This window comes from Haemorhous mexicanus, chromosome 10, assembly GCF_027477595.1.
Source record: "Haemorhous mexicanus isolate bHaeMex1 chromosome 10, bHaeMex1.pri, whole genome shotgun sequence".
NCBI classification, from domain to species: Eukaryota; Metazoa; Chordata; class Aves; order Passeriformes; family Fringillidae; genus Haemorhous; species Haemorhous mexicanus.
The window spans coordinates 10,102,347-10,126,947 of record NC_082350.1 but is presented as its reverse complement, the minus strand read 5'-3'; the positions used below and the strand labels follow the sequence as shown (position 1 = coordinate 10,126,947).

The window sequence follows — 24,601 nt, the reverse complement described above, 5'->3', positions numbered from 1 at the left end:
TTCCTCTGCATGGTGCAGTGTGAGGACATGGTACTGAAGCTGTCAAGGACCTCAGATCCATGATCTCTTGTCTCCTCCTTCTGGGTGCTGGGTGGTGTTCAGATGGCCTTGTCTACAAGACAAGGTCATTTGTAAAGGGTTGTCAGAAGTCTGTGATAATGCCTTAACATCCTGTCTGTCTCTTCCTGCCTGTGTGTTTCCCACTGGAGGCAGCAGGAAAGCCTTTCCTCCACCTCTAGCCCGTTCACTGCTGTAGCCCTTCAAGGATGAGGGGTTTTTCCCCCAGCCCTTACCAAAATCCATACAAAGACAGCTTGGGGATTTGATCAGATTTCCCTTCCTCAAGCAACCACAAGCAGTACTTAGAGGCACACCTGGAGGACTCGATTGCCTGGGCAGTATCAGATTATGGATCCAAAAGAGCTGAACAGACAGATGGAGACAGATGATGAGGCTGATGTTGCTGAGGAAAGCTTTCAGTATCAAAGGCATTTGATGCTGTCCACCTCTAGTGGGGAGTTTCTGCCTCTGGTTGTCTACTGAGTTCTCTTAACACTGCTTTTGCATTCCTCAGGAACTCAAAACTTTCCCTATTGGTGATATTGAAATGTTATTGCAATGGGTGGGGCAGAAGAATTGACTTTGAATAAGATGTCTGACCACCTGTGTTTTGCTGAAACTGCAAAATCTAAAACAAAATACAACCAAGGTGACAAATAAATAATCCCTTAATAAGTATTTTATGTCTGCAAAGAGCATAAATATTTTGCATTTTATGATTGATTAATATCTGAGTCCCTTTATTAATTTATACCTCTTAAGTATTAGCTTTAAAATAAAGTTAATACTTTGTGAATTGATTATTCCTATACCTGTAGTTGTATTAGGATCTTTTCCTTGTGGATTTTTTTCCATGTTAGCTTTTCTTAGGCAGGACCAGCCTGAGGAACTAAATCAAGTTCCAAGAAAGGAGAAGTTTCCAGAAACTTCTAAAGCCAGAATAAAATTGTCTTCAGTGGTTTGTTGTTTTAAGTATTCTTGACTTCTTTTATCATGCTGCTTCCTTCCAAATTCTGAATTTTCTCATTCCTCACAGAGTCTGCTGCACGTCTGCCGCATTAATGCCAGTCAGCATTGTCCTCGTGGTCCATAATTTTGGCAAAAAGAAACATTCACTTCACTAGAAACAAAATAAAATTCTTCCTTATAGATAATTAAAACATTCCTAATATCACATTTCCTAAGTCTGTATCGTGAATATGCAGATCAAATGGGAATTCTTGGGATTTTCCCCACATTTCATTTGGAAATGTAAGGGGATGCTGCACTTTGCTATTCAAAGTTATATTTAGTTTGAGGAACTTAAACTACCTAATTGTAATGTGTTTAATCCCATCTTGGTTTGCATGAAGCCAGCATTTTCAGCAAGAATGCAGGCATGGGCACACAAATACATGCTGTTTGTGTGTATGTATCTATAGGAATAAAATTCTAGGTATATGTAAAAAAAAAAGCAGAAAGTAAATAAATATTAGTTGTCAACTCTCCTTTAAGAAATGAGTTTAAGTCAGGTGATCCTTCAAAAAAAAAAAAAAGTTGCTATGTGGATGAGTTTTTGGGAAACATGTTTGCAGAGAGGGGCTGTCCCCATGAATGAGGAGGTGTAGGAGCTGTGCAGGGGCTGAAGGAGGGATCTTCCTGTGTGAAAAACAAATTAAAATCAAATAACAGTGTAGGAAAATTGCAATTTCATTCAGTGAAAGATGTAGTTAATTTTGTCTGTGATAATACTCTGTTCATGTGGGTGTCTCTGAACTTTCCTGTTGAGGTTTTCTAGATACACAAGAGAGAGTTGTCACTTGTTGTAAGCTTACAAAACCCTGGCTGCTCATCTGAGGGAGTTTTTATTTGAGGTATTGCAGGTTGGGCTTACAGGATCTGTAAGTAATTACGAAACATGGGTTTTATTAAACACAGTGTAAAAATGCCACAGCCTCCTGTATAACTTCTGAAAATGGTGGTGTGCCCATAGTGTTGATTTCAGAGGCTTTTTGATTTGCAGGCCAATCTGCATTGTTCTTACCTTTTTCCCAGACTAAAATGGGAACTCCAGTTGACAATGACACCCAGAAAGTTTTCTTGTCATTCATCACAGTGTAATTTTCCCCATCTTCAAACTCTAAGTTTTTTTAGTGCATGAAAGAGCTGTGGTGTCAGGGCTAGACATGGATTTTTAAAGGATAGTGAGTCTTTTGATAGCACAGAAGATAAATACTTGTTAAAATGTTTGATACTTTAAAGCAATAGTGTGTTTCAATGTTTTGGCTTGTTAGTTGCCCGTGTCATTGGACTTTGTGTGAACTGGACTTTGTTATTTGGGGAACAGTTTTGAGAGCCCCAGAATGAAGGTCCAGGTTGGCAGCAGCTGCTGCCATGCTCACTGGGCTGCATTTCCACCCAGGGTGATCTCAGCTCCTTCACCTCCCCAAATCCTCACACATTTCCTTCCTTTGGTGCTGCAGCTGAGGTCAGAGGAGAGAGGGGAGGCTCTGTGAGCAGGGCTGTGCACGTCATGGGCAGAGCACAGAGCCACCTCTGCAGCTTCCTCTGCAGTGCCACGGCCACAGCCAGCTCTGAACGTCCTGGCTTTCTGTTCCAGGCTCCTCCTGGGCTTGCCCTGCCCTGTTCCACCTCAGGAACAGCCACTCTGCCAGGCTGGGGGACAGAGTTTCTCTGTGCATGCAGTTCCTCTGCAAGGAGCCCTCCTGTTCCACTAATGACTTCTCTTGGATGTGCATCTCTATTTCTCAAGGCCACATACTAGTGCTGTCTTAGAGAGGAGATAAGCAGGGAAGTTGTTTCCTTTTTGTTTCCTTCACTTCCCCCCTTTTTTTTTTTTTTTTTGTTTTCTCTTTTTTTTTTTTATTTGGGTTTTTTCTGGTTGGTTGGGGTTTTGTTTTGTTTTTTCCCTTCCAAAAGGTTCCTTTCCATTGCTGGGTAAATCTTAAATGTCTTTTTCACAGTGGTAGCCATCATGCTGTCATCACCAGAACCAGAGATAAGAAGTTACACGTGGAAAAAGTCTGCAGGATTGTCTGTCCCTGCAAGGAAATTTGGGCCATCTGGACAAAAAGAAAAATTAAAAAAAACAAAGGAAAGACCTTAGTTTGATAGGGCCCCTGGGAATGGGCTGTGCTGCCTGCCTGGTTAGCAGAGCAGTAGAAAGTTCATGCAAACATGTGCCAAGCCTCCCACATCCCAAAACTTCCATTTCTCCGTCTATATTTTTCCTCCCCCACAGTTCACTTGAGCTCAACAGCCCCTGCACTGGTGCCTCTGTTCTTTGCCAGGAAGTATCCAGCTCTAGCCTCTTCTTGAAACCTCTGCCTCTATAAAGGTTTTACTTTCTCCTCAAATCAGGTTTGCAGGTATTGTTCCTCCTTGCTAAAACTTAATTTCCGGTAATAATTTCCAATTTTTAAAAACCATTCTAAGTCAGTACAGTCAGCAGAAGTATTTAATTTTCAGTTGGAATATTCTGAAGATAAAATCTTTTTTTGGTGTTACTATTTAAGTTACCTCCAGTTTCACCACAGAAGCTAGCTCAAGAACAGTGGTAGCTGTTGCACTGGGTTGGCTTGTCTTTTGTGAATTTATTGAGTGATACTTGAATGTGCTGCTCTGTCCCCTTTGATTTTTATTTTGATTAGCTTTTTCTTGGAGGAGCACAATAAACCTTTATAGTTACAAACTAAAATTCTGTGGCCTGCTTTATATGTTATTCACAACTGCTTTTTTGAACACACCAGCCTATAATGTTTGCAATAAAAGCTGACATTGAGAGCTCTCTGTGGGCTTTAATTGCATCTGTTAAATAAAATACTGAGTAATGAAAGTACCACAGGGGAAAAGTGCTCCTTTCTGTAGAAGGTTCTCTTGGTTTACATTTGCCAAGGAGAAGGGGAGTGATGTCTGAATTGGAGGTTCTGGGCTCCCCCTCACAGTGCACTGTGAGCTTCTCCTTGGCCTTTGTAGAATAGAGAATATGTTTCTCTTGTAAGAGTATTCCTAAAGCCTAGGTGACTGTCATACACATTGAACACAAATACAAGAGTGACCAGGTTGTTTTAGGAAGAATCATAAGACAGAAAGTTGGGTGTGAAGTGGTTTTTTTTTTATTATCTCTATATTCAGAGGCCAAGGGCAATCAGTGCTGGAGTGGTTTCCAGGGGTAGTTTTGAACCTGACCCTGGCAAGTGCAGAGAGAGTCAGTTATAATGCTGTAATATTATCTTCATTCTTGGAGAATATGGCATTATGTTGTCTAATGGTCACACTTTATTCTTCATCCTGTGAAATAATGAGGGCTTGTGTCAGATGAGAAGGTAGATCCTGGATCCACATGGAATGTGTTTGCTGCCTTTGGTTGTACTCCACTGCCAGGGTGAAAAGTGCCTATAAATGTGCCCCCACTTCCTTGCCACCTTTTCCACACTCCAAACCAAATAAGGCTGTCACAGAAGACTCTGAATACAAAAAAGATTACTTCCTAAAATAATTGATGGCTACATACTCTGCCTATTTTGCACAAGATTTAGAAAAAGAGATCTGTGAAGCCAGTGCTGAGTAATCTAGACAGCCCATCTCAGGTTTGTTCCTGCAGCCTGATAATCCCTTCTCTGTCCCTCTGAGGCAGAGTCCTGTGCAAGCAATGACTCCCATGGGCACTTCAGAAGAAGCTGGGAATGAAGAGAGGGAATACTCCCAGTTGAAGGAGTCAACTTTTTTATACTAATTTACAATTGTCCTTTTATTGTCTTTCCTTCTACTTTCCCTGCACAGCCCTTGGTATTTAGACACCTTTGTTCCATCTGTTTTTCCATTCTGTTGGACTCCTGGAGTCTCATACCGTTCTGTGAGACTGTCTTTACTGTTCACACCTCAGATCCCTTTCAGTCCTGCTGCTTCTTTCTCTACTGTGGATCCCCACCCTTTCCCTTCCTGATGTGCCTCCTTTTCCCTGTGTTCTTGGGAAAGAACTTCTTGGGCAGCAACTGCTACTGTTGGATTCTAGGCTTGATCTCTCTCTTTCTTCCTTTCCATCTCAGATGGGCTGGCACAAATCTTCAGGTGGAGTGTGGGGAGAAAATAATACAATACTGTGGTGAAATCTTCAGCATACTGTACAAATATCAGTTTGCAATTTACACTCTGTGTGAAGAATCACTGGAAATTCTGACATAGTGACATTTTTCTTGTAGATGTGCACCTTAGCAGTAACTGTGCATATTTTATGCATCTTGTTGCCTTTCAAAATGTCATGTTGTGTTTAACTGCATTGATAAAAGTTCTGCATCAAATAAATTGCACAGATATTTTGGTCTATTTGACAGCACAACCAGGCTCTTCTGTATAGTTCAGGTTTGTCTTCTTTATTTAAGGGAGGTTGATGTACTTAGATCAATTTTCAAAGGTGAATGCAAAACCTGCAAGAAAAATTTTAGACAGCAAAAACTACATGATGACATGACTGAACAAATTCACTGTGGAAGGGAAAATGAGATTGGTGAAAAATGTGTAATCAATGTCCATGGAGGAAGTCAGGCCTAAACTAAATCATGTCTTTTGAGGCAGTAACTATCTAATTTAATGATGCTTCCTAGAAAGCAGATGAGAATCAGTAAAGCATATTAAATTGCTATCAGCTCCCTCCTCCATCTTGTGTGATTCAGTACATTTGGTTTTAAAGGGAAATTGGGCTTCAAAATATGGAAACATATGACTCTGGCTTTCCTTTAAGAACTGAGCACCCAGCTCTAAAAGAGAAGAATATGTTCTCCAGCATGTGGGCTGCCCACAACTTTATTGGTTCTCTAGCCTTCTTGTCTAAACCCTTGTAGTAATTCTATTGTTGTTGTTTGTATTTCTTCTGTTTAGGCTTGTAAATACTACAGTTCCCACTGGCATGTTGTGAACTACAAATACGAATCCTATTCAGAAGACTTTCGACACTTACCACAGTAAGCACTCACATAAGTTCCCTTTTTTTATTATTTTTTTTCCCCATTAAGCTTGTGTTATTTGCTAAGCTTTGTCCATATTTGCACTTTCCTTTGTCTTCTAAGCAGTGCTTGTTTTACCGTATTTTTAGTGCCTTGCATTTTTAAAAAGGGGAAGCAAAGGTCCTTCAGAAAAGTTCAAGACTCTGCAGAATTCACTGGTATCAACCAACTGCATTAGTGCTGATTCAAATCCTTACAAGTGTATTTGCGTTTTCAGAGCACAGTTGATACAGGAGAGGTGGCTTTTCCTTAATAATGCATAAATGTCACTCACCTTCCACTGGGATTTATTCTCCTCTTAGTTGCCCTGTGGAACAGAGAGTAGGATTTCAGTGCTTTACGGCAGCATTGTACAGGAGAGCTGGGTGCACTGATGGTACAAGGCAGTGGAGGTGTGCCAGTGTCAGGGCAAGGGGCATTTCTGCTGTGCTTGGAAGCACATGAACATTGAAATCACTGGAAAAGTGCTGGAGGAGCAGAAACAAGTTCTGGACTTGAGTGGAAAGAAATGCAGAATGTGGTGCTCATTCCTACATATGTGAGTTTCTACCCATACTCTCGTTTCTGGAAGATTTTAGAGAGCAGTTACCAAAATCACCAAGTGCCAGAAGGAGCTGTTTTACTGCCTCCTTTCATGGAGTTTAAGTCATTAAAATTAACTGGACAAAAAAGGTTTTTACCTGCACATAAGACAGAAATGCATGAATGCTCCAAACTTGGGTTGGATGGAAACTAGTACTACCTTCATTGCTGCAAGAACTGAAAAAACTCATAAAATTGAGTCTTATGGCCCAGTTAGATGCTGGCCCAGAGGGTTTTGCACTGCAAACCTTCCTTTAGACCTGCATTTGCTCTTGCTGGTTAGCATTTTTATGAGCAGCGTATATGGTAGTACAAAAAGCCATTGAGAACAGTTTTTCTAATCAGAGATTATAAAAACATCCTTTCTTAAGTATCCAGCCTGCTGATTGGTTTAGAAAATTAATGCATTTAGTGCTCCAGAAAAATGGTTGTAGCACAGCAGTTTTCCATTTAACCTTAAATGTCTTCACTCTTATGAAATATGCATGGGGCAGATGTGGGTGCATTACTATGCACAAAAGTACGTTTTAGCTGATTACATACATCCCCTTCTGCAAAGGATATTTTAGTGTGGTGCTTAATGAGATTTGCTCTCATGGATTCATCCTCCAGGGGTACCAGGCTGTCTTACATCTTAGTTTTTCCCCCCTGCTAGCACATACGTTGTACTGAGGGTTATACTGATATGAGATCTTGTGTCTTGTATCTCATTGGGAAGGTTTGGGTGCCACACTTGTTGATATTTCAGACACAAAGTTATAGCAGGGCTCGTCTGCCTTTTGTTTGCTGGAAACCTCCATGGCTTTTGAGTTTGATATACCTCTAAGAGATCTGGCTTGAGATCCACCTTATTTCATATTGTTTCCAGCCTCTTCTACCTTGATTTGCATGTGCACGTTACAAAGTTTGGGGTTTTAGACTAAACCTTTTCAAGAAAAATAGACTTGATATGTCCTGGTCATTGTACTGTATCTCACTGTTGGTAGTTCTGGATCTTTCTACCACTTTTTACTGGTTTTTGTTTGATTTGAAGAAACCTGATGTCATGCTTTCAGAAATGTGAACATATTCTTGCATCAATCCCTTTATAGGAAGTCATTGTATTGGATGAGTGTTAAGTGTTTAGCTTTACATGGTGGGAAAGGAATATCATTTACAATACCAGTTATAACTGTGGCTGAAGTCATTCCCTTCACTGAGGGTGTGCTGAATTTCCCTGTGGGCTTTTCCATGCATAAACAAGCATATTGGGACTCAGAGCCTTCAGCAGTGCTGAAGGACTTCATGCGTGGGTGTGCTTGAGGCCGTGCTGTGCTGGGTCACACACTCGTGCAACACCTCCAGTAATGGCTGCATGGTTTGGCAGATTTTTGTCAGAGTTGCTCTTTCTGAATGCTGACCCTTTCTGATTGGAAGCAGCTGCTGTGTGATGCTGAGCACCCAGGGCAGGCAGTGAGTGCTCAGCATGTCCACTGCAGCACTGCTGTGGCACCAGGACAGAGCTCAGCACCCTGTGCATGACAGGATCAAAATATTTAGCAATGGTTTGGTTTTTCTCTGAGTGTGTTCCTCCTTGGAGGTTTTTCTCAGCTCTTTCTAACCCCTGAAATTCCTCTCTGTGAGCTCTCACTACCTCTTTTACACCATGTTTTATGCTTTGTGCCGGTGTGTTCTTGCTTCTTGAGCAAGTGGATGGGTGGGAAAAGATTAGGGGTTGCTTAGTGTGTGCTGTGCTGACTGCCTGGGAACAGAAAGAGTCATGTGCAAAACTTTTGCTGCTGTTTAGAGGAAACCTGGAACACTTGGTAGATATTTCAGGTCTGGTGCCTCTTTTTTGTAAAAGAATTTTTAACAGCTGCCTTTGGTTGCATTGGAAAACCTGCGGTGGTTTTCCATCACAAATATTCTGACTATTAAAGCTTTACAGATGTCAAAATGCCAGTAGATTGTAAATGTTGTTTTATTCAAAACATTGATCAGTTTTTTGCAGTAAATAAACTGCAAAAGCAGAACAAACCAAAGAGGGAATGAAACACTCTTGTGTTCTCCGTGCACTTGTGGTGGTATGGGCACTTCATGGGAACACTGGTTTTGAAGTGGGGAAAATCAAAGGAGATAGGTATTGCTCATTAGGCTGATCTTCATTATCTGTACTTTATGTATGAATGAATAAAAATGAAAAAGGTCAAAGTTATCTTTTCTTTTTTTTTAATTTTAATTTTTTTTTCTGGACAAGTCAATCTTCCTAATAAATAATAGCTTTTAGCATGGAAACTTTTTTAGGTTTTCATATCACAACTGAAGGTTTTCAGGATGAGGTTTGTAATCTTCAGGAATTTGAAAACAGTACTGGAATTTTTCAGGGCACTGAAAAATCTTTTTTTTTCCATTTAAAAATACTCTTGAATTTTTATTGTGAGTATTTGGCTGTTACGTACTGTTTAATTCTGCAGCATGAGAAGTACTCTGGGCCTAAGTACAGTTATTTATGTGCCTAAAATTAAGCAAATGCTTAAGTGCTTTGCTTTTTAATATTCAGTTGTGGGTTTGAGCTTACAGTATAAAGAACATAAATGGCATCACATCAAAAAGACATCTATGTCTTGTGAAAAATTGCTTGAAGGCTGTGCTCATCAGATCGAATAGACAGAAAAATCTTGAAATCATGAAGTGATATAGAAGCTTTAAGATCAAAGTTCTAATGGCCTTGGTTTAGAAATCTATTTAAGAGCTCAGTCTCCTTCCTTTGCCAGCCTTGAATAGAATATCTCTTTGGAAATTGTTTTGGGTTTGTTGCCCATTGTGGTGGAAGAGCAGCAAAGAGACCAAGAATTGGTATTTTATCATTTGTATAGAGCTGTTACAGCTTCAGAGTCTCGGGGAAAAAAAAGATACATGTGGCTTAGGAAAAAGGTATTTTAAAATGTCGTGGTTTTAAAGGAGACAATAGGATCACAGCAAAAGGTGTACTGACATTGCAGTGGGGGCTCAGTATGGTTACCTCCCTGAAATAGCAGGTACATTATTTGTTTTTAATAAATAAATAAATAAATACGTTTTTCCCCCCGCCAGAAGTGAATGTAGACCAGAGAAGCTGCCGTCGCATTCCTTTGAAATCGATCATGAAGATGTGGATAAGGATGAAGTATGTATTCTGATTTTGGCATGGGTTGTTTTTAATACTGGGGAAGTTATTTATTACTTTAATATCAAATAAAGCATTATAATGGAGGGTCATTATCTCCTATAAAATACATCATACTTTAAATAGCTCTGAAATTAGTGGAACAGCTTTGTCTCATGTCATCCCATGTATGGGGAGGGCTATTAATAATGTCTTTTTTCAGAAGGAATGAAAGGGTGAGTATTCGTTATCAAGCAGATATTCACACATTACAGTTTTTTGTCTTGGAATTCAGAAAACAAGTCTGGGCAATTTTAACCTTGTCTTCCCTATAGGACACAACATCCCACTCATCTTCTAAAGGTGGTGGTGGTGGAGGAGGAGGAGGAGGAATAGCAGCAGGAGTTTACAAGTCTGGATGGCTTTATAAAGGGAATTTCAACAGCACTGTCAACAATAGCATTACTGTTCGGGTAAGGAAACAACATTATTCTTTCTTTATTCCATTTGTGTTTCTTTTCCCCACAGAGGTACACTTTTTTGCCATTGTCACTTAGCTATTTATAGCTCAGGGTTGATTACATTGTTTATATCTCAGGTTTAATCATATTGCTTTAAATGATAATAAAGTAATATTTCACTTGTCTGCCAAATAGTGATTGAAATGCAGTCAGGAGTTACCTGTTATTTAAACCCTGTGAATTAAGTGCCAGTGAAAATAATTTGCTGGGCAACAATTTTCATGCTGCTTCTTTCCCACCCCTGCAGTCATTCAAAAAGCGCTACTTCCAGCTGACCCAGCTGTCGGATAACTCGTATATTATGAATTTTTATAAAGATGAAAAAATCTCAAAGGAGCCAAAGGGATGTATATTTTTGGATTCCTGCACGGGAGTTGTACAGGTAAGTTTCAGTTTATTTCATTGTAGTGTTTTGGGTGTAGAATTTAAAAAGGCAAGTGGAAGGACGCGTTCATTAGCAGAATAATGGTCTCATTAGCAGTTTCAGGAAATAAAGCACCAATGGTTTTGCTCTTTAATTTGATGCAGATGCTCAGGCTGACAAGTTACAAAAAAGCACAGCTGATTTATGGTACCAGACCATGCACACACTCTTTGTCCATGGCAAACATGAGAAAAAAATACTGTGAAATTTTTGGGAGGGGTTTCACTGAAATTGTTTTCTGAGATGTCAGATTTTACCTCATGCTTACTAAGAGCATGCTTGCTTGTTGTGGGGTAAAGAGATTCAGGTTACAAAGCACTGCCTGTTGGGCAAGTGTGAAATTAATCTTGTGTCCTGAGCCCCCTTGAAGGTCATCGCTTTTGGAGATGATAGAGAGTCTTAATGGCATCAGGTAGGACAGAACCTTATTATTTGTTACCTAGAAATGTCTAAATCAATCATTTTTTTCCTTTTGTTACCCTTAGACTTTGTTCTTAGTTTTTTTTCTCCCATCTTGTTCTTCCTTGGCTCTCATTCTAATATTATATTTCTGTTTTTCTGTTGTTTCATTCTAAACAAGAGGTTACCTTAAATGGTATGTGACTATTGAGGGACCAAGCCCAGTGTTTCAGTGAATAGGGAAATGCCTTTTATTTAATCCATACTTGACAACTTAACCAGTAAAGATGTGTAACAGTACTGAGCAGGCTGATTTGAGGATTGCTTTGAAAGAAACCTTTCAGGTAACACAAGGGAAGGCCCTTGATAAACAAGAAGTTTTCTTGGTTGTGGTGTCCCTCCCTTACCTCTAAACCCCTTTGGAGCAAGAAAAGTGATCATTTCCCAGTGATTCACCTGGGAACAAGTATTTGCTGACAGTCCCCAGCTCTGTGGGCAATGGCCATTGTCCCAGTGCTGTTCAGAAGGGTGTTTGTTTTTCCAAACAGGGGTAGGAGAGGCTGGAGATAAGCATGTAGGACAGTGATGTTGGCCAGTGTCAGTCCATTGGCTTGAGAGACCCTCCTGGGTAGCCTGGAAGTGTAGCAGAAGCTGTGGAGGAGACTCTTACAGAGAATTCCTGGTGAGAAATTGCTCCTGGCTCCTGCCTGCAGCAGGGGCTTTCTTGTAAGCTGGGTCTCAGCCAGAGCTCCAGCCCAGCCCTGTGGGGTCCTGTTTAATGCTTCCCCAGAGGGTGCCCTTTCTGCTGTGGTCTTTCTCATGACACTCCAGGATAGCTGAAATGTCTTGACTGCAAGATTTCAGCCCTTTTTGACTAACTTCTGACAAAAAAACCCCAAGAAACCTTTGAAATCCTCCTCGCCCTGAACCTTTGACAGCTGCTTTCTAAACCTACTGTGTTCCTCCAGATTGTCCCACACTGGTTGAACGTGGGTTCTCCTCTGGCCTGCCCCCAAATACAAGTTTCTGTGGTAGGTTTTGATTGGCATTTACCTTGGGACTCTCAAGTTTGAGCTAGCTTCACTAGACTCTTAGCCAAGGGTGTACTGGGGTGAATACCATCAGCTGTCCAAGTCTGTGATGGAATCATAGGGCTGAAAAACAAAACCTGGCCTAAAGTTGCCATAAACAGGGAGACCAGAGAATGTGGAGAAAGAGTTGGGTAAGACTGAATTTTTAGTGAAAAAATGTGATATGTACATTGTGATTTAATGAGTTTTAATACTACAATAAATTATTTTAGGTCTCTATGAATGACTTTGAGCTCCTGTTTGATTGAGATAGAATATCAAAATTGTAGTAAATATCCCAGAGAAATCATCTCCAGATAAAATACAAAATGCTTCCAAAACAATCCATTGGTTTGGAAGAATGACCCTGCAGGCATTAGACTTAGATTTAGCCTGATGTTTCATTTATAACTCATTCATAGTCTCTTTTTTGAATTTTGTGTTACTTCTTTCTGGAAGAAATTTTTTGAACTTGAAATTAATTGTTGAAGATTGGAAGTTAAGGTCTATATGCCATATGGAAGGAGTTTTATAGAGGAGCAAACTGAGAAATAGTACATTGTTGGTTTTGGGTTTTTTATTTCCTTTTAACTGATCAGGAAGGTAAAATAGTTGGCCTTAGATTTGAAACAAAGACTTTGCTGTAGATCTCATCTGCTTGCCAGAAGTCTGAAGTGCAGATGGAAAAGTGGATATTGAAGTTTTCCTGCCCTGCCTGATGTTTTTAAGGTTCAGCATGCAAAATATATTGCTGTATTAGATAATGTCTGATAGTCTTTCAGTACCTGATTTAAAGATCTTGGCCATGTCATAAAGGGCAATATATAAAATAGAAAATAAACCCATTAATTTTAAATGCTTTAAATGGTAAATGTCTTATCTGAAGTAAAATTGAAACAGAGTATTCTTCTTTATAGATTGTGCATAAACTGGTGTACATAATATACTTTATAAGTAATCTGGCTTTGAAAGTTTTGAATGGCCATTACCTAAGATCCTTGGCATAGTTTTGTTGAACTTCTAGCTCTTGGTCAAGCCCTTCTATAATTTTATATATATGTAACAGGTTTTAGTGAAGTTTTAGTCCTTGTTTTACATCATCTTGAATGTATGATTGGAGGAGAGGGGTAATTTCAGGATCAGGATAAATACTGAACACCCAAGAACCAATTGCTATAAAACCCAAGCCTGTTCTTACTCTGCACTTGATGAATTAAAATTTATAACCCTGAAAGAATATTCACCTCTATAAAGTACTTGAGAGGAAAATTATTTCCTATCAAGAGAATTTCCAGTAGCAGAACTGAAAAATAGCACCCGTGCACACATATGCACACAGACAATCCCAAGTCAGTTTGAAAAGCCAGGATTTGTCTGACCCCATTGACCCAAGTAGCTCCAGAAGAAGTAGTTCAGTCCTAAGTGATTCCTGATCTGGGTCATGACATGTAAAATAAGAACTGGAGCAAGTGATTAGCAACAGATTGGGTAGGAATCTTCTAAATCATCTCTGCTGCTGGAAAAAAATGTTCATGGAACTTGCTTCTCAGTGTCCTGGGTTCTCATCCTCCTCTGCTAATCAGTATCAGATTTTGCCTCTCTTCCTCTTAAAACATCACTGTCATCTCACCATCTGGCTTAGAAACCTCTTAATAACTTGTTCATATAGAACTGTGCAGAAAAATACTTCCAGTATGCAGAACTACAGGAGACCCCTGTGATGTTATTTGAGACTGTTAAGGAAGTAAAAATGGAGTGAAATGACCAGTTATGGGGTGGGTGATTTTTTTTTTCATTTGTCAGCATCACTCCAAGGTTAAATCTATCAACAGAGTGATGGCAATCTTCTGAAATATTGAAATCAAAATGGTGGCACTGATGCCCAACATCAGTCAGCTTTAAAAGTTCAGTAAAACAGTAGGGGATAAAACACATTGCTGTTCTCTCAGATATAAGCAAGGAGGAGACAAAATTGATGCAACTTAGGACTAAGAGATATGTGCCTCAGTAATTGGGTAAATTTGAGAAATGAATCACATTTTGTTAGATCCCATCACTTTATTTGGTTTGATTGAGCTGTTTCAGTAGCTAAGTACCTGCTAATTCTTATGACAGAATCTGATAGACTTATCATCTCCTGCAGGTGAAATCTGGTGACAGAGAGCAGCTCTCAGGACTCAGTCTATTCCCAGTACACTGGGCATTTGTTCTTATTTTGTGCTGGAAAAGGACAGCATTGCAATGACTGACCAGCACTATACCTCACCTTTTGCCTTTTGTGAAAAATTGTTGAAATCCCCCAAGTTGTTTTTAAAATCCTTCTAAGGCAAAAGTAGATGTGGGAAGTACCCACTGTAATGGTTACTGTGCAGGAATTTGTCCTGTTGCAATCTTCTGGAAAGTCCTGTTCCCACTCTCCCCCAAATATTTATATGACTTAGCAATACTTTGATTTATCTTTTTGGGTGTCTGATGGGCTGGTCAAGTGCAAGAGCTTGTTTTTTAGAGCTGTTCTCTCCAGACCACTCCAGCTTGTGTACCACTGCTGAATTTTGTGACCAGGGGTTTTGTTATTGATCTACATGGGAGGTGTTCCCTGCTGAACTATTGTCCATCTTAGATTTCTGTGGCTAAATATAGGACATATGTCTGGCCACAGAAGCTCTTAAATGCACAAATTGACAGAAATTTGTGTTAGTATCACACTGTTTAAATTTTCTTTAAAGCCACTGATGTTTGCTTAAATGTCATTTTCAAGGAGTAGCCATATACAAGTCCATCAGATGGATGCCTTTTTCAGTATCTTTTTGTATTAGTTCTAGTGTTTATTTTTATTTTCCTTTTGTTCCAACAGAATAACAGGCTTAGGAAACATGCCTTTGAGCTGAAGATGAATGACCTCACATACTTTGTGCTGGCAGCTGAAAATGAGCAGGATATGGATGACTGGATTTTTACTCTCAACAAAATCCTGCAAATAAATCCAGAGGGAACCATTCAGGAGAGGAAGAGTGCAGATCTCACTGATCTGAGACTTGGTAAGAGTGAAAAATCTCTTCTATTGCTGGGGGTTTTTTAAACAAGTGAAAAAAGTGGAACCTTCCTATGAGTATTTAATCATTTTAACTGCCTGAGTCTGTAATGGATTCTGTACCTATTGATTCCTGATGAAGCAGCTCCAGTCTTGGCAATCCCTGAACAATTTCAGCTAACTCCCCTCAGATCATTTTCAAATGGCTGGAGGGGAGGTAAAACTGTTCCCACAAAGTCAGCAGGAGCAACGTGGCTCCACTTTGCATATGCAGCTCTTTTTTAAATTTAGTCCTCTCTGTCAGTGATCTTGCTGGTACTTTGTGTTTTACTGTCCTGGAACACTGAAGGTTTAAATAAGTTTTGTGCTGGAGAGTGGTTTGAGCAGTTCTTTTTCCAGCATTATGCTTTCTTTAAAAATCTGGAGCTAATAATTTAAAAGAAAAAAAAACAGCTGTGGTATATGGCTCTTTCTCTGAAAGCTTATTGACTTTTGCTTCTTGCTTTTTTGAGCTTGCATATTATGCTCTCACTGTGGAAGAAAGAATTGGATGCTCTGTTATACTGCAGTCTTCATGTGGCAGTAACTCATTCCTCCACGTAATAAATCCACATGCAGTTTGGATGCACTCCAGCTGAATTTCTAAGGCTGAAAACACTTGAAACCTTAATACAGATGTAAAATGCGTGTGCTCTCAGCTGAGTCAAAGCTTTGCATCCATATGCATCTGAATCTTAGGGATGTTCAGAGCTAATTGAACTCTCTATCCTGATGTCTATAGTAAGTTCTAATTTTGGAAGGACAGGATACTCATATAGACAAAAATGTTTTTAGAACTTGGAGGCACAAGAGACTTGCACTTCAGAATCAGAGGAGTACTTTTGAAAATGAGACCCATAAGGAATATTAATAAAACAGGAAGAAATATGTGCATAAGAGGTCAAAAACACAGGCTAACAGAAAACAGAAGTCTCTACTGATAAAAAAGCTGATAACAAGCAACAGGAATGTGCTATAGAGTTAATTTGTAAAAAAACATGAGGTTTTCTTGGCAAGAAGAGCCCTAAGTGACTGTAGTGACTTCTTTCACATGGGGCTGAATTACAACAGGAGAACAGAGCACTCCCTGCTGAGCTGGGTGAAGCCCAGGGCTCGTGTTCAGTGCTGTTCTCTGCACCCATAGGTTTGCAGCTCATGGAGTGCAGACTGCATCCTTCCCTTTGCCAGGGAGCAGGGAAGGTCCTGCCTGCCTCACTGAACGCTCCCTTTATGGGAATCCCAAAGCTCTTGGTTGACGTAAACCCCTGGTGTTGCATCAGAAGGGACTGAGAGGAAAAGGTGTCTTTGTTGTGGGTGTGAATATTTGTCATGGGTGAATGTGTGGGATGGTTCACTGAGTAGTCAGGCCTGTTGTTTGGGAGCTTAAATATAGACTAAGATAGAGTGAGCAGCAGTGGGAGATGAGGTTGAGGAGGACAGAGGTTTACAGAGCATCGCTTCCATTTGGAGAGATGATGAGTCTGAAGGGAGGAAAAAGAAATGACATGGAAATATGGGGTTTTATCTTTTAAACCCTATGGTAATAGCAAGGATAATAAAACCATTTTGTATTTATTTTTCCTTCTCTTCAAGACCCTGCAGAAGTTCCAGTGAGTTATGATTGCTCTCAAGAAGAGGCAGATTCTTCAGAGAACACCTTGCACCCAGACTTCGCAAAAGTAATGGATGTTACACTTTTCTTTACAAGTCTAGTGGAAAGGAATTCCTAGATGAAAAATGCCTGCCAATACCTGATCATCAGTATTCTGAAAGGTTGAAAAATAGAGCACAGTCTATTACTATTGTTAGAGACACAACAAGTGACAGAAATAATCCTTTCTGAGCGACTCGTCCTTTTGTTTAAGTAAGAAAATATCCATCAGATACAAAGAGAGTAGGTTCTCCACAGTGTAATTTGATTTAGACCTGTGAAGTCAGTAAGGGTACAGTCCCCTCAGTTATGTGTGGAATATTTGCTCATCTGAACTGCATTTCAGTAGAATCTGGCCCTTGGAGAGCCAAGATTTCCTGTGTGACTGTCAGGGAAGTGAGCTCTGAACTGCTCATTGCCTTCTGTAACTTCATTGAAAGATGCATGTGCTACCAGGGGAGGCATTTTGTCCTCTAGAGCTCATAAACTGCTTCGTGTGGATGAGATAATTGTGTATGGTGCTAAGAAGCTTTTAACTGAAAAGCTAGATTGGAAATGCTTCACTGCTTTCTCTTAAACGAGTGTACAATCTGTTTGTAGCCTCCTGCCAGTGAGCTGCTGTAGATGTGCCTGCCTACAGAGCCAAATGCTGTTTGAGGATGTCACACAGATTTGAACTGAAAGCTGTCTATGCAATTGAGGACAGAATTTTACTGTAGGTCATATTCATAAATGTGAAGTGGTCACCTAGAATGTGAAAAAGCAAAATAAAATCAAATCACCAAACAAAATAAAAACAGAACGAAATGAAATATATCTGAGTTTATGTATTAAGGGCAACAGAAGTGTCTCATCATCTTGTGTGTGGGTAGATTCCTTCTAATGGTTTAGTTGATGCAGATATCTCAAAGACCACTGGTGCCTGGAAGGCTATAGGAGATGGTCAGCTTTTTTTCTGATGCTTTTTTTGCCCTTTTTATGGGTAATTCCTGTTCCCCCACCCTGGCTCTACAGGCCTGGCTGCAGCAGTGTTCTGTGGCCTCTCCCTAGTCCGTGGCAGACCAACATCCTGGTCCCATCTCTGTCTAAACCAGGCTACCAGAGCCACACCAGAGCCTCTGCAGGTCAGGCCATGGGCAGTGCATGCTAGGAAGTGAACACAGAGCTCTTGGTCCTGCTGGGCTGCTGCTGCATGTTACTTGATGTGTACTGGCAATACCTTGGTGTTGTGGGAGACATGAAACACTGAACAAGAGAATATCCTCTGCCATGTCAGCTAAGGGTTGTGCTCAGTCCTAGGCAAGCAGAAAAGATGGACACTCTTTTAATATTTCAGAGATTAGAGTTATTTTTTTTTAAGTTAGAGAAAATGTGCAAAGAAAGACTGAAGGAATTGAGCAATTGAACTATCCCATGGGATCTTTAAGGGGAAGGGAATGTGTAGGGCTTACTTTACAAATTGGATAAATGAGCTTAACTGGTGAGGAAAAAGGTTTTTGCAGTTAGACATAGGGATAAACTTTTAGAAGGTAGGGTAGGAAAGCACCAGGTGGCTTCAGAAGGTGAAGCTGGTTTGTCAGAGAGCTTGCTATTGACTTAAGCATGTGTCAGAAAAGAAATGGGTATGTCTGATGCTCCCTGTGGCAGAGGGTGGGTGGGAGAGGACTGCCAGCCTTCCCTTTGGGTGATACTGCAGTCTGTGCCTGCTCAGCCTGTGAGGCTGGGTGGCATCTGCTGCTCCCCTTTCTGCCCTCTCCTGGCTCAGGTGTTTTTCTGTGGGGCTGGTTTGTTGGGGTTTATTTCCCTCAGCTTGGGAATCTCTAACCTGATTTTGGTGCAGAGATCTGACACCTTCCTCAATGGATTGTGACTGCAGCTCTCTTCGCAGAGAGCAGCAAGCACAACTCTCCCAGGATTTTTCTGGGGAAGGCAGTGAGAAGCACAGAGAGAAGAAAACAATTCTTATCTCTATTCAGTGCTCCTGTTTTGCACATGTGGAATGTGTTATTGGGATTTTTTACCCAAAGTGATTTGTTAATTGGACACCAGTGGAGGTTGTTTTGATTCCTTGCCCAAGTAGGTCAAAGCTGTGTCCTGGTTGTCTCAGACAGTCACAGGTTTTTCTTTAGTATTCTTTTTTGTAGTATAGTATCTCTTTAGTATGTAATTTGGTATAGTATTAGTGTAATATAACTTATCTTAATAAGCAGTTGTTCAGCTTTCTGATTCAAGGAGTCAGAGCACATCATTCCCTGCACTGGGGAGGCCCCAACAACGATAATGGACAGCATATGTGAACATACAAAAACTTGAATTACTTAATTGATCTATTTTGGGATTCCTCAGAAGAGTGTCATGGCCTGAAAAGCCCTGCTTCACAAACAAGGAGTGCTTGGAGGTGCTTGGGGATAACTGCTGCAGAAGGGGGAAATGTTGTTCTGAGTGAAGCATTGATCATTCATTTAGAAGCCTAACAGCTCTATGGATTTCTGTTCTTGTGCAGAAAACTAATTTATTATCTGTCACCACAGTACATCACAGAAACAGAAGAAACAGTGAAAGCCTCTCGAAATACAGAGCGACTAAACCTGTTCTCTTTGGATCCTGATATAGCAGTAAGCAATATTTAATTTTTTTATTTTAAATCTTCGAAGTTTGAAAACACAGGTGACATGAGCTAACTGGGTTAGCTCAGCCAGCAGAGTGAGTTGAACTTCAGCAAGCAGCTGGGTAGAGCCAAGGCTTCAGCAGTGAAGAGGGAGGGGAGCTGTACGGAGATTTCTGTACAGACTCTGCACTTGGGCTGCACGATGGCTGAGGATGGCAGTGACCTCTGGAGGTCATCCAGCCCAGATGAGCTAAGCTCTGAATTAGTTTAAAACAAGCATTAAAGCAAAGTTTAACATTTAATGTCGGGATTCAAAGAAAGTTATTTCTTGCACTGAATGTGATTTAAATGGAAATTTTATTTTAGTTAAAAAGAAGGCTTAAGTAACACTGGGATCAGTGTGTATTTAAACTTGAGCCTGATGTCAATCAACTATGAGACCTTTATTCAAAGTATTAAGCAAATTAAAATAGTGATGTGGTATATAAGTAATGGGGAATGCCTGGAATCTCATTCTAAAATGTGCTGTTAATAATCTGAAAATGTGAGGGTTCTTAATCGATATGAGGAAGTTAAAAGCTGAAGTTTTAGAAGCAGTAAGTAAACAAGAAAAAAGTATATTCTAAAATTATAGGAAACGAATTTAAATCCATAATTCTGCTTCTGAAATTATATCTGTCCTCAGACAATCTTTTTGGTTTGCTTCCTAATCTATAAATTAGGAATAATGCTCGTTTACTGTAGTAATATGAAGAGACCAACAGTGACTGTTGAGGTTTTCAGGTGTTTCACTGGTTGCAAAGACCTTTAAAAAGCTTACTTTGTTTTGGAATATGATACTTTTTCCTATGTATAACAAATTTCCCTACTTATTTCAGGCATTGAATCCTCAGAAAAAGGAGTTTCCAGGGACAAACTCAGTGATAAAGCCATTTGAAGAAAAGCCTGCAAAGAGGATCCTGGTTACCTGCAAATCCCTCAGTTTGAATCTCCAGGCCTGTGTTACTGAAAATGAAAATGATCCCGCAACCAATGTAAGCTTTTCTTATTTCTCTGTGATTTTTTTTTTCTTTCTATTTTTGGTTGGATTGTTGGTTGGTTTTTTTCTTATTTTCATACATGTGTTAGTTTGGACAGAGAAGTGAAAGGAAAGCTGTATCACACGTGCATAGTTCTCCCTTTGGACTGAATAACAGAACTGATTAACTTTTCAATAGATATTTTGAAGCTGATTTATATTGTAGACTTTTAGCTACAGTTCAGTGAAAGATTAAAAATGTTTCAAACCTTGAGGATTCTTAACAATTGCTATAAGAAGTTTAAACTGCCAAGACCTGTGTAGGGAGGCAGTGGAATATCAGTTGCTGGTGAACTGGGGTTTCTTGTTGTTTTTCAGGGAGAGACAAGGAACCAAGCAGATAAAGTTACAGGAGAGAAGGCAAAATAGAAAGGACAAGCTGTTTCCTCTAGTGGAAAAATCCAGCTAAAATTGGGACAAAACAGAAAATTTTGCTTATTCTTACTGTAAAAAAAAAAAGAGCTGGGAAAATTGAGATGTTGATGTCAGTCTGTAGCTTTTAGTTAGTTCTCCTCTGAAGCAGTAAAGTTATGAGACATCAGCATCCCAGCAACTCCACTTTCATATATTACATATGAGGCATTGATTTTGTTTGTTGATTTATTTGTTTTTCATTTGAAGATGACCTCTACAGTGAGTGCAAATTCAGCATGATGTAATCAATATCTTTTTTTGGCAGACTGGAATAACTGTTTAAATAAAGCCATGATAACTGCACCAAGGGCATGCAATATTCACTGCAGAGGCTGGAAAAGCAAAGGGCATTGTACCTGCTATGCACTGCTCTTTATCTCCACACTTTTAAGGTTCTGGTTTCTGGACAGCTCAGGTGGTGTTATCCTGAGGCTGATTTATTCTGTCAGAACTATGGATGCTCTCAGGAGGTTACTTGGAGTCACAGGACTGAATTCCCTGGTACTCTGCCACAGGATAAGTGGGCACTGTCAGAGTGGTTTGAATGCTCTTGGTTTCCCAGCAAAATGGAACATGTGTTTCCCACAGAATAATACACCCACGCTTTTGTGTTTGTACCAGTAAACATTTTCCATCCCCTTACATTTGTCATCTTTGTGTTGCATTTGTGACAATCCCTGGAAAGCCCACACTCGCTCTTCCCTCTCTTATAATGACTCTCAATCTACATTTTAAAAATCCTGCACTGTGTTTTCAGGGGCTTTATTCATTTGCTCTAATAATTAGTTGTATATTTGGTTTTGATTGTTTGAGTTCCTAAGCTGTCAGCTCCTCTTCTGGCACCTTGTTAAAAAGCTTTCTTTAAAAGCCCCTAAAATTGCATGGCTGGAAACTAATCTGGGGTGTGTGTGGACATGTGTTTTTAATGTATCTCATCATTTGTAAATAATATTTGTTTACTTTCTTTTTTTCTAGTTGCAGAAACCCATTAGAAGATAGCCTTTACCCCCATTGTCTCAGTTATCACTGTATTATGTTTCTGGTGTTTTCTGCAGGTAGAGCCTTTCTTTGTGAGCGTGGCGCTGTATGATGTCAGGGATGGCAGGAAGATCTCTGCTGATTTTCATGTGGATTTGAACCACACTCTGGTTAGACAGATGATTTCAGGTTCCTCAAGTCCATTGGAGAATGGTGCAGTTGAAAATATTGACTCAAATGAAATGGAAGAACCACAGGTCAAAGGGTTCCCAGAAGAGTGGCTGAAATACCCCAAACAGGTATTCCACCTGTGACTTGCATGGCTTAGTGACTTGTGTGACTTATTTTAGTTTGGTAATATTCCTTTTCATTGGAGAGCTTTTGCATGCTATCTCCTTGCTTTCAACAAAATTCTCATTTGTGTGTCAATTGTATGGAGCCACTTGCATTCTGAGCTTCCTGTATAGACCATTTACAGTCAGAACTGATAAAAGTAAGTGTCTCTTGTTTAGAGAAAGCACCTATTCCCTGTGCTGTTTGGGTTCATTTGCTGACCTCTCCCAGCCAGCCAGACAAAATCACAACTCAAAGCAGCACCTAGATGCTGCAATAATCTCCAAGTGCTTCCACATTCTGGCTGTTGCCATAGGCTGTGGGCTGAAACAGCATGTGTTACCTTTTCTCCTCCTTTCATTGCCCTGGGGAAGGACTGACTCAGGCCAGCTCTTAGGTGCTGCCCAAGAGGAACAGTTAGCTTAGGCCATACTATCATGGTCACACTGCTTTTTGACTGGAATCAGTCAACACTTGAATCACCTTGTTTGCTGACTTCAGCAATAGCACAAAGATTGTCTTTTCCAGCTGGCTGTGTTGAATAAGTAGTGATAATAATCCTTAATAATCCTTTCTGGATTTGGTGTGTTACTCTTTCCATCAGCAGAGAGCACTGGCAGTATTTCCTTTCTTCAGTATCCCTGTATACTTTTGAACTGTTCTCCCTTTTATCCACAGGCTCTTTTCTCCATAAGTAACCCTCACTCTGAGATTGTACTGGTGGCAAAAATAGAAAAGGTGCTTACAGGAAACATTGCCAGCAGTGCTGAGCCTTACATTAAGAATCCTGATTCTTTTAAGGTAATGTAACAGGAGCATCATGTCCTGCTCTGTGAGCTTCAGCCTGCTGAAGGCATTCCAAATCGTGCTGACAAATCTCAGGTTCCTGAACAGGACAGGCTCCTGGGAGCCCCATGCTTCAGAAAGCAAATGTCCAGCTTCCACTGGCTTGGTGAATGAAGCTCCACTTTGTCTGCAGCTTCGAAGTCCATCTGTGGTGCATGGCTGTGCTGGTTCTGCCTTAGTACAGGGATGTTCTGTTTCAGCAATATTTTAGAAATTATGATCTGTGGAACATTGTACAGGAGCAAAGTTGGGGTAGGCACCTCTCTGAGAGCTGGCACTGCACCTGCATTGGGTAGTTACAGAAAATTGCAATAACAACTTCAATGCAGTTCTGAATAAAGGAGTGGTGACTGGGCTTAATTTGTCAGCAGCATCATATTCATCTTGTGATATCTCTGCTGCCCAACCCAGAACCCTTTTTTTATGAACAATATCAGGCCAAATTATTGTAGGACACTGTAACCTCTTCAGCTGGATATATTTTATGCAGCATTTAGGATGTTAGAATGATACTGATGAAATAATTCACATTTCCTTTTTTGCAGTGTGCACAGAAAGTGTTAAAATCCAATAAGCAGTTCTGCAGCAAGCTGGGGAGGTACCGTATGCCATTTGCTTGGTCAGTGAGGTGAGTATTCATTCTTTTCATGATTTTATAAGCATCTTATAGCTTATTCCCTTGGACTTCTATGTTTTTATTCTTTTCCACTTTTTCTGCCTGAAGCTAAGCAAAGCTTTCTCTCTGGCCCAAGACCCCAGAATATCCTGCAGGCTTTTTGTTTCATTGCCCTATTTTTCTCACAGCTGAATGTCACTTACTTGCTCATTAAATGTTGCTGTGATGGTATCTTTTCTTCAGGTATGTACTGAAGTTGCCAGGGAGCAGCAAAGGTAGCTGACAGAATATCAATTTATCATGAGCTCCACCATTCATTGGCTGCTAAAAATGACTGAAGAGATTTCAAAGTCACACTTCTCATAAGAATTTCCTGCCAAGATAATTGTGGTCTGAAATAAAGTTGCACTGGCTACTTAGAAAGTAGGTGCACAGGTTCTTGAGGCTGTTCTTGTTTTGATGGCTGTCAAGCTTTAAGAAAAATCTAACCAAGGACTTGAAATGCTTTGGGGGTCGTATGGAGGGATTATGGTTCAGGTACTCGTGCATTTTTCATGGCTAGTAGGTGATGGAGAACTTCTGTTTTCTCATTCAGCAGGTCCAGCTGGGTTTTATTGCAGGTCAGTGGTAGTAATGGATTTTTAGTCTTTCTCTCTCTCCTCCTGTATAATTTTTGCTGGTCTCACCTCAAGACTGAGGCACCCCTGTGCCCTTTGATCCCCTTTTACCAAATTTGGCTTTTTTTCCCATTTGTTCTCCCTTCAAGTTTTGCAGCTGTCCCTGTGAGGCAGAGTGCCCCCTAAATACCTGCCAAGCTAGGGTGCA

The 24,601-nt window shown here is 40.2% G+C and overlaps 1 protein-coding gene across 9 annotated transcripts in view; it reads left to right on the top strand.

Moving 5' to 3' along the window:
- Positions 1-24,601, top strand: part of DOCK10 (dedicator of cytokinesis 10) — a 145,894-nt gene that overhangs the window by 66,805 nt on the left and 54,488 nt on the right. For all 9 annotated transcript variants that reach the window (XM_059855286.1, XM_059855285.1, XM_059855282.1 and 6 more), the window contains exons 4-14: positions 5,938-6,020; positions 9,717-9,789; positions 10,104-10,241; positions 10,537-10,671; positions 15,037-15,220; positions 16,846-16,931; positions 19,435-19,518; positions 20,390-20,545; positions 22,059-22,280; positions 22,993-23,115; positions 23,706-23,788. In XM_059855286.1, coding sequence (XP_059711269.1) covers positions 5,938-6,020; positions 9,717-9,789; positions 10,104-10,241; positions 10,537-10,671; positions 15,037-15,220; positions 16,846-16,931; positions 19,435-19,518; positions 20,390-20,545; positions 22,059-22,280; positions 22,993-23,115; positions 23,706-23,788 — 1,367 coding nt within the window. The remainder of the gene's footprint in view (positions 1-5,937; positions 6,021-9,716; positions 9,790-10,103; positions 10,242-10,536; positions 10,672-15,036; positions 15,221-16,845; positions 16,932-19,434; positions 19,519-20,389; positions 20,546-22,058; positions 22,281-22,992; positions 23,116-23,705; positions 23,789-24,601) is intronic.